A 10,374-nucleotide genomic window follows, 5' to 3' on the forward strand; every position below is an offset into this window, starting at 1 on the left:
TAGGTTTAGGTGCAACAGCATAATTGAACAACATAGATACGTAAAGTTACATTGATAAAAATAAAATTATCGAAATTATTTTAGAAATATGGTTGGATGTACAATACCGTTTTGTAACAATTCATTAAAAAAAGGATATGTTATGAAAATAATTCCGAAAGACACAGAACGCCGAATGAATTGGTTAAAGTGTATAAATGGCAAATATAAAAATTAGACACCGACAAAAAATTTATCTGTATGTGAGATAAAGTAATTTATTCTTTATAAATAATGTATTTAAAATATTAAAATAATAACGTAACATAAAATATACACAGATTAATTATAATATCTGAAGACACGATAGTGTCTTGGCACTAAGTGTATGTATAATCATCACATGGTTACGAATTTAATTCTTTCTCTTTTTGTCGTAATCTTTTCAATTATATTCATTGCATTGTGACTCTAAATCAAATAATATGATAATTACGGTATTTAATATATAATATAAATGAAAATGAATTTTAAATGAAATGATATATACATATATAATATTTTTCTGAATTTTTGATTTCTTTTATATTATTACGGATGCATTTTGTTCCTAAAATGTAGGAACAGAGAATGGATATAATAAACTAGCGCATTTAATAGCGCAAATAATGTGCAATAAATAATATTTTATATAAAGTGCAATATTGCAAAATGTACAATATTGCAATCGTACAAAATAAATGAAACTTTATAATAAATAATATATGTAAAAGTTTTATTATTTTATATACAATATTTATTTGTTATCATTTTTTAATTTGTCACAATTTTTTAGCATGAATTCAAAATTTAGAAAATAATGCGTTTAAAAAATTGGAGGGAATGGCTAAAACATGACGGACCAATCACAAGTGATACCCGTATGGCGTCACTCTGATTGTAGGCTCTCTAGCTTTGTAGTATTTGAAGCGCCAAATATTGTAAACCGCAGCTTTAACGGCACGCTTTTACCGATACCCGCTAATCTCTCTATCGGTAACCATCAACTATCTAGTTGATGCAGACATCTGTGAACTCAATCGCTAGAATTTAAATTCGTTATACATTCTGTCATTGTTATGAAATAACATCGATCTCTTGACAAATTCAAACTGTCATATCCATTTTGTTTAAATATATAGATCGAAGAAAGATAAATAAGCTTTCATTTTTATTTCTTCGCGCATTCACAATCTAGTTTTTTAAACATTGTAGTTAAAGCTATCATTTTAACTATTCTATTTCTAATTAAAATGTATCAAATTTTATTTAATTTCTACATTACGTAATTATTATAATTCAGGGTGAAAGAAAGAGAATGTTGTTGAAACATATAAATTGCTATTAATCTTCGCAATCGATTGCATTAATATCTTTTTACATTCTTATTTTAAGAAATATATTTTTCATGCCATTGGTAATTTTATATTCAATTATATAAGCAATATAAAAGAAATATATGTCTTTATATTTAATTAAATCTAATTTTATGAAGAGCAAGTAATGGATTTCTCTTCAAATTATCCTATCCATTATATAATTTAAATATATACATTCTAATTTTAAAAATAATTTTATTAGTGATATATATATATAATATATTCAGAAAAAATGTTTTTTACTATGATTATATCATTTTGTACGAATATTTCGTCACAAAATGTGTCTTTTGTCTCTGAAAGAATGCATCTCGTGAACACTCGTGAATGTTACATTGTCCAGTATATATATGTCGTGTGTAACGTAAACTGCTTTGATATCCTACGGTGTAATCTGCACTTACATTTGTTCTGTTGGCGAGGCTTATCTCGGTTGTATATATTGCATATATCTCCGGTTCGTGCCTAGACGAATGGCTATCACTAAATTTAGAAGGCACGTTACAATCTTCCGTTGGCCTTCACGTCGCACGGTGTGTTACGTCCCGCCATCAATTTGACGCTAGATTCACGAGAAAATCTTTGTTCTCAGTGACTTCTAAAGCCCTGCTCGTGCATCGCTATTAACTTTGCGAGAGATAAAGAAAATGTCAATGAAAACAGGACTAATGTTTATTTATTTTGTGAAAAATCTGATTTGTAAATAAATGCGGAAAAAGTATTATTGATTCCCTTATTGAAAATTATATCAATATTGCAGTGCTGATTATATATTATCGTGATGATTGATCAACGTTTAATTACAGCGATTTATTTTCCGTTTAAAGTAAGATAATTATTCGATAATATTGTCAGTCATGAAAAATAAATGCTTTTTTCAATGATTTGTAATATTTCTGTTGTATGTTAATATATTTTACATATTCAAATTTTAAGTAATTTGTAATATTATTATAGTAATATTTCTTTTGTAATAATATTAATATTAGGTGTTGGAATTAATTCGTAGCGTTTTACAAGTGATGGGAAGTACTTTCATTAATGTATTTTTTAATGCTCATGTGAAATAAATAACATTCTTTCATTAAAAAACGCTACGAATTAATTCCAACACCTAATAATTATATACGTAATAAACATATTGTTCGCATATATTGTAATAATGTAATTTTATCTCTCTTTCTCTCTTTATATTTCATAATATATTAAATAAATAATACACACACATACATATATATTATTTATTTTAATATGTTTTTTTTATATTTTATTACACAGCAAAAAAAAATTTGTTAAACAATTCTTCCTATCGTTTTTTTAAAAGATTCTTTTAACGTCGTTAAATAGTTATTTAAAATTACGTGACAAAGCTCGTTTTATAAACTTGATTACAAAAGATAGATCCTTACGTTATATATAAAGAGTTCCAATTTCGCTTTAACAATCTTTATTTATTACGAAACAATTTCGGGGAGTATCAGTCTTATGATGGCTCGACATTATTAGGTCATTCATTGCAATTGCAGTTATTATCTTGAAATCGTTTCTTTTTTATGATTCTTAAGATAAATTTGCACGTAGAGTGCTATACTGTTGAAAGTAGAACAAAAACGGGGAGAAGAGTATTTCTCGAGCACAGCGTAACATCTAAAAGACTTCCGTAAAATGGCTATCGTACTACTTTTTAAGACGTCTCGTAAATCCTTAAAGCATCTTTGCGTAATACGGTTCGTAATCAGCACAATTAAATGACAAATTTCGTAAAAAAGTACTTTACATCAGGATCTTTATTGTTATTAATATTGATGTTATTTTTTGTCTTTAATCACTCATGCGGATCATTAAAATTGGATCATGAAAACTCGACTTCCATAAAGGAAGGAGTATGAAGAATGTGAGAAATGCATTACGTGCCTCTCATAAAATTAGACTCGATAAGGGATAGTTCAATTGCGCGCGAGAGACGCAATAAATTTCAATAAAAATCATATTAAGAATATTCTATGTCCACTCAAATATCGTGTTGTACTATATTTACTTATATTCTGGAAAAAGTCGAGATTATGTCACAGTGTCGCATATACTTATAACTTCTTATTTGCCGGCTTCTAAATACGAGGTCAAGCACAGACAGCGGTGTAATATCTTCGTTAATGTACGAACCGCGGGAAGAGATGGATCTTTCGGAATTACGTGAGAGCAGTTGTGTTTCGTTATTTTAATTGCGCGTCATCCTGGGAAGAATCCCAGAACATTTCCGACTATTCTCTGAACGAAGTTTCTCCCTCGCATCAACCGAAAACGCGGCCACGTGATTTCCTGAGAGCCACGTAATCTACGTAATTAATCGTCATTTAAATTAACGCAATGACTTTTTTTTTATATTTACCACGAATCCCAGCTCGGGATTTATTTATGTCGCTCTTTGCAATACCAACAAATCCTTTTTTTTCTCCGAGCACGCTAATAGTTAAAACGAAGGAACGTTTTAAGAAAATCATGTATATTTATTCTTTGTGGAAGCGAAATTATTTAATTGGATCCGCAAATATATTAGGTGTTGGAATTAATTCGTAGCGTTTTTAATGAAAGAATGTTATTTATTTCACATGAGCATTAAAAAATACATTAATGAAAGTACTTCCCATCACTTGTAAAACGCTACGAATTAATTCCAACACCTAATATATTGATTAGATTCAATTGCAACTCGAGCTTTGCACAAGGATTTAATTTCCTGAATCTACCTATTAACTGAAAATTAAATAGTTAATAACTCTGTTACTTTTAATTACACTTTCTATCGTTTAATTACACTATATATCGTTAGTATTTTCTCTTCTTTATTTCTGTAAAATGTAGACATGTATTTATTTTATCTTCTCTAAGTGCACAGATTTAAGAGGACTATGAAATCAAAGCATTGATAAAAAGCGCAGAAAGAAAACGAATTTTTGTTTCTGTAATATAAAATAAAATTTCATTTTTTGCTTTTTCATTCTTATATTCTAAATATTACAAAAAGTTCCGATTTTTTAATGTATCTATCGAAATTTTCAATTTTTTAACATTTTCCATTTTCCTCTTCAAGGAATTATATATTATCCAAAATTATATTATCCAAAATTTATAAACAAAATAATAAAAAAATAAGATTAATAGTATAAATATTTGCTAATCAATCAATGAAAAGTTAATAATATTTTATTTTGAGAGAGAGAGAGAGAGAGAGAGAGAGATAAAAGAATTATTTAATTTATATTTTTATAACTAATAAGTAAATATCATGTAACAAAAATGTATTTTATATCGTTTTATATATAAAAAAAAATACGTAACAAATATTGGAATAGAGAAAAAAATCTTTTTACAAGATAGACAGTTAGAGTATACAATTGAAACATATTTTTTGAATTGTTTATAAACCTTTTATTAAACCAAATATGTGCCGTATTTCGATGACCTTTTGCTATTTTTCGAATAAAACCATTATTCCATCGGTGTAGAACTTCTATGATTTCTCGGTAAAAAACCAAGATTTTTGTGACTCTTTTGAAGTTAAGTTTATTCCATTAAGGAAGTTCTGCAAAGACCGAAATAAATGGTAATCATACGTACAAAGTCAGGATTATATGGTGGACGCATTAAAACTTCTCTCAATTTTTGTCGAGTCATCAGAAATGTGTGTAGCTCAGCGTTGTCATGGTGGAAGACAATGCCTTTTTTATTAATCAATTCTGGCTGCTTTTCCTGAATGTATTGCTCCAATCGCATTAGTTGTTCACAGTAGAGATCAGATCGTTTTACCTGGCGGCAGCAGTTCATAACGGACGACTTCTTTCCAGTCTCACGAGACACACAGCATCACCTTTTTTGGCATCAATCTGAGCTTTGCGATTGTTTGTGGTGCCTCACCTCGTTTCGATCACGATTCCTTTCGAACATTATTATCATATGTTATCCTATTTTTCATCGTCCGTTATCAATCTTTTCAAAAAAGTTCAATTTCATTTCGTTTTAGCAGCAATTTGCAAATGGAAATTTGATTCATTAAATTTTTTACCATCAGATCATGTAACATTCAAACATCGAGCTTCTTTGTGTATCCGGCCTTACGCAAGTGCCTCAAAATGGTTTTATGATCAATAGTAATAATGTAATCTTCTTAAGGATCTTCTCAATTTTTTGAAATAAAGATTTAAGATTGCGTATTAATACTATCACGCTAACTCTTTATCCTGATTTTTGGATTTTTTGTTTATGATCAATGTTTAATTGCTTAGTTATATCTCAATTTTCACTAATTTTCAAATTTGATCGAATATGTCGATATCGTTCAAATCTAGGATCAATCTATTTTAAAATATTATATGAAATAGCATTTTTTTTCAACAATATGTAACCTAATACATTACACAATAGTGGCACGTAAAAAATCAGCCAGATTTTCATCTATCGGCAATAAATAAAAAGACTTTTTCCCTAACCAAATATATAAATGTTTTACATGCATTTTATATTTGTAAAGATTTTTTAATTTTTAATACTTATTATTTAATATTATATTTATAATGATTTTTATATAATACTTTACTGCGTATATCCAGTGGGAAATGACAACGGAATCGATGTCGAATCGATGTCGCTTCGACGTCGAAATCATTCAATCGATTCGACATCGATTCTATTGTCATTTCTTACTAGGTATAACAGTATATTTAATTAGTTTTTAATAAAAAAATTAAATAGGTTATCAATCTATTAAATTTATGTTTAAATTAAGTTTAACATGCTATAGATTTGTAACATAGATCATTTAGATATGAATTCATACCTACTTACCTTTTTAAAAAAAGACAAGAAAAAATGCTGAAAGTATATTCTCTTCGAAAAAAAGCTATTGTACCAAATTAAAAAGTAAAATTCAAGTACTATTTTTATTATTTGCTTAACTCTAATAATATGTATTATATCATTTATATAAAAGATATTTGATATGAACAACTGAAACTAAATTCTATCAAATTAAATAATGAAATATAATGTGTATATAAGTGGTATCATCTTTAATTTTTATATAATGAAACCTAAGTATAATTTTTGTGAGAAAGATTGAAAGATTTTCTTATTCCAATCCAAATGGTCAAATTCTTTTTAAAAGAAATTATTATAACATAATCCAAAGACACTTTCACTCTCAATCAACGTAATAGTTACTTATAATTCTTCTTCGAAACGTTATTATCTTCGAAACATCACAAAATTGCGCGCGTGCGTGCGTGCGTGCGTATACACACATGCATACACACATATATTTATACAAGCATACATATATGTGTTATACATGTATATGTATATCAATGTAAAATCGCGAAAATAATTCAAGATATATGTTATATATTTAAAAGCGTCAGCAGAGGTCCATAATCTTCTAAAATAATTCTTCTTTTTAACGAAGCTCATTCAATTTTGCAATATGTTATATCTACAATAAAAAAACAATACATATTTCATCGATTCTCTTTTATAATAAAGTTTTCATATCTCTGATTCGCCTTTCTACCGACTTTTACCTGGAGTTACAGATACTATCCAGTCGATATAAGCACCTATACGCATGTTTGCAGTAGGTGTGCCTGAAGAATAGCCACTATGACTAGATATAATACCAACCAATATTATATCATGTATAACAGGATTTTTCCATAAAAGAGGTCCATCCATCTATGTCACACAAATAGAAACAGAAGAAATTTGTTACTTAAAGATAGTTTTGCATCACAATTCTTGAATAATACATTTTGCACATTTAATTGACATTTAAATTCACAGTAAAGAAGCTAATTCTTTACCTGATACGTATCGTTTCTCGGAGTAAAAGTACATATGTTATTGTCATTACTATTTGGGCAATTTTTAAGTGGTTCTACATTTAAATCTACTTTTTAGAGCTTCATCGCTTTCTCGTCACCAACTTTTTGTAAATTCCAGCCTAAAGGTTGAATGATGTTAAAACAAATTATTATATTATTATTACCTTATATTATTATTATTATTATAATATTATTATTAACTATAAAAATACTAAGGAAATGCTAACCGAACGCAGTGACGATATCATCAATGAATGAATCATTTTCATGTTTAAACGGTAAGCAGACTGGACCCACTTTAGCGCTATTTCCGATGTTTTTATTAGTCTCACAAACAGCTATATCATTATAAGCAGTTTTGTTACTTTGATATCCAGGATGGATTATATTAGGTGTTGGAATTAATTCGTAGCGTTTTTTAATGAAAGAATGTTATTTATTTCACATGAGCATTAAAAAATACATTAATGAAAGTACTTCCCATCTCTTGTAAAACGCTACGAATTAATTCCAACACCTAATATATTTGATTAACTGATATCCTTTGGTATTATCATCTATCCGTAAAGTATTTTCTACAAATTTAGCATAAACTCCGATTTCAATTTACACATACATATATCTCATATTTCATTGTAAAAATCTTATATTAAAAAATGCTTGTAAGCTTACTTCATTACATTCATTTTTTTTTACATATAAACGATGTTTTAAATTGTATTTAATTTAGGGATGCATCGGATTGTAAAATTACCGGATACTGGATATTCGAAAAGAATGTAACATTGGATATCCGATATTCGATCGGATATCCGGAAAGATAATTTTTCAAATCGGATATTCAATATCCGGATATCCGACCGGAGTTTGAGACAATGTCCAAAAAAAAAGAACAAATTAATTTTACAACAATAATATAAAGTATTCTAGCATTATGAGTATGCATAATTATTTACAGAACATTTAAATAATGAAAAATCAATAATTTAATGATATAAATTGCTATCTCACTGTATTACAAATAATTTTTATCACACACCAAAATTTTCATTAAATTCTGTACAACTTTGTATTACATCGAATTATACTTGCGAGGATCGCTGCAACAAAATATGGAATCTGGAAATTATACAGCAACTTATAAAAAAATCCAATTAATAAGGAATTTATGCATAAAAGTTCTTTTCATAATCGAATAGGCTAAATTGTATAATATTATACACTGTCACATCTGAAATAGCGAATTTATACAAACACTCAAACAATATTTTTTACATGTAACATTTTTTTTATAACATTCATATTGTACTGATAGTCAAGACTTGACCGAAACGTTTACTTTATTACCTTAAAAATGTTAAATATACGACTTTCGCTAAAGACATCTTGTGCTGTGGCTGTATGCTCTCTCTCTTTACTATTCATGTTTCAACAATTTAATGATATAAAATTTTAACCAGATATATTCCCGGATATACTAATGATATTCGACTATCCAGTCGGATAATAAAAAAATGCCGGACTCAGGATACTTTTCAGTTATCCGATGCATCCCTAATATTAATATATTAAATGTTACTTTATTATAAGAGATTCATCCCTTGTAATACTTTAAATAAAAAATTGCAATTCAGTAAAGAATATAATATTACATTTATGATCAAATAAAAAAAATAAAAAATAATATATACCACTTCTCATAAAAAAGTCTTTTTTTTATTAACAAAAAAATATGTAAGTTTCATTTCATTAACTTTTTCAAATAATTTATATTACAAGCAGAAAATAAAGGGTGTCTCAAAATGACCTGACATTTTAATGTATTAATAAATCATATTATTTATTTGAAAAGTACACATGTTTTTAGTTTAATATAAAGTACATGGAGGTTATATGTGGAACACAATATCCGATAAATGGCCGCCTCGACTCTGTTTGCAAACGTTCATTCTTTTGACAAAATTTTCAATGACATTTTGGCATAATTGCGGACTAATTTCATTAATTACGTCTAATTTCTTCCTTCAACTCCGGAATGGTCTGTGGATCATTGGCATACACTTTTCCTTTCAGAAAACCCCAAAGAAAGAAGTCCAATGGCGTCAAATCGCACGATCTTGATGGCCAATTCACATCGCCGCGGCGCGAAATAACACGACCATGAAACTTCGTCGTAGTGGATTTTCACAATTTTTATGCGTTGCTCAATCGTGTAATTCTCCATGACTAAACCTCAATACTTCCTGATGCCAGTTGTTAAAGGTTAGTACGTTACGTTCGCTGCAAAAAAAATGGCGCGCAATTTAAAATGTCAGATCATTTTGAGACACCCTTTAGTAGCACCACAAAATATCGTTTTATTTGTCACAAGCCCAATTATGTGAGGATATTTATTAATTGTGGTTATCTCACCGTTTACTGTTCTAGTCTAACAATAAGTAAGCAATATAAATAATATTTATGTTAATCCTAACAAATTATTATTTTTAATAAATTGTTACATAATTGATTAAAGTTAAATTACAAAGAATACGGAAAAAAACTAATAATTTCACTGATTCAACAAATCCGTCATAATACGGACAGTCAATCTTCTATGTTAAAGTAGCAAAATTGACAGCTGAATAACATTAGCTATTTATTAAACTATCAAATCTTTATTATAGTTGTAGATGTTGAATTCGCGCAGTAAGAAATAGTTTTGCCGTACCAATCTATTTTTTTTTGCGTGAAGCAATAAATAAGAAATAAATAAAAACTTTCAAATAAATAAGTAACATTTCATAAAGTTTAATTTAAACTTACCATTTTTTTCCGACTTACCACACTGAGTATTATCATTAGTTTTAATTTCACATAAAAATCGACTTTGAAATGTCGAAACAAATTTTATAATTAGATTGCATCCTTCGAAGGCTATTTTATCATTACCACAATAGATAGATGATTAATTTCCAGATGATTAATAACAAGAAATTTATTTGCAATACAATTATCATTCTGTAAAATTTATTAAATTATTTGCGCGCGCTCATATGCGTTCTTTTTGCCCTAACAACTTTGGCAATAATAATAATAATACAATTTTGAACTTGAATAAAATC

General features: G+C 28.0%; 1 protein-coding gene across 1 annotated transcript; it reads right to left on the reverse strand.

Annotated features, from left to right (window-relative positions):
- Positions 1–1,021: 1,021 nt before the first annotated feature.
- LOC147908528 (venom serine protease 34-like) lies at positions 1,022–10,111 on the reverse strand. The gene is made up of 6 exons (XM_087409690.1): positions 10,094–10,111; positions 9,588–9,698; positions 7,498–7,678; positions 7,250–7,335; positions 6,971–7,121; positions 1,022–6,882 (listed from the first exon to the last, which is right to left on the reverse strand). Exons 1-6 carry the CDS (start codon positions 10,109–10,111, stop codon positions 6,857–6,859), a joined length of 573 nt encoding a protein of 190 aa, XP_087265816.1. The 3' UTR covers positions 1,022–6,856.
- Between the last annotated feature and the right edge of the window lie 263 nt (positions 10,112–10,374).

Source organism: Acromyrmex echinatior, chromosome 9 (genome assembly GCF_024713525.1).
Source record: "Acromyrmex echinatior isolate Ae372 chromosome 9, ASM2471352v2, whole genome shotgun sequence".
Classification (NCBI taxonomy): Eukaryota; Metazoa; Arthropoda; class Insecta; order Hymenoptera; family Formicidae; genus Acromyrmex; species Acromyrmex echinatior.

Excerpts from the sequence above, each read along its gene's own strand:
- LOC147908528 (XM_087409690.1), bottom strand. Across the intron at positions 7,679-9,587 it reads CTAAAGGGTGTCTCAAAATG|GAATTAATTCCAACACCTAA; the intron begins ATCTGACATTTT and ends AAAAAACGCTAC. Across the intron at positions 6,883-6,970 it reads GATAGTATCTGTAACTCCAG|ATATAACATATTGCAAAATT; the intron begins GTAAAAGTCGGT and ends TTTTTATTGTAG.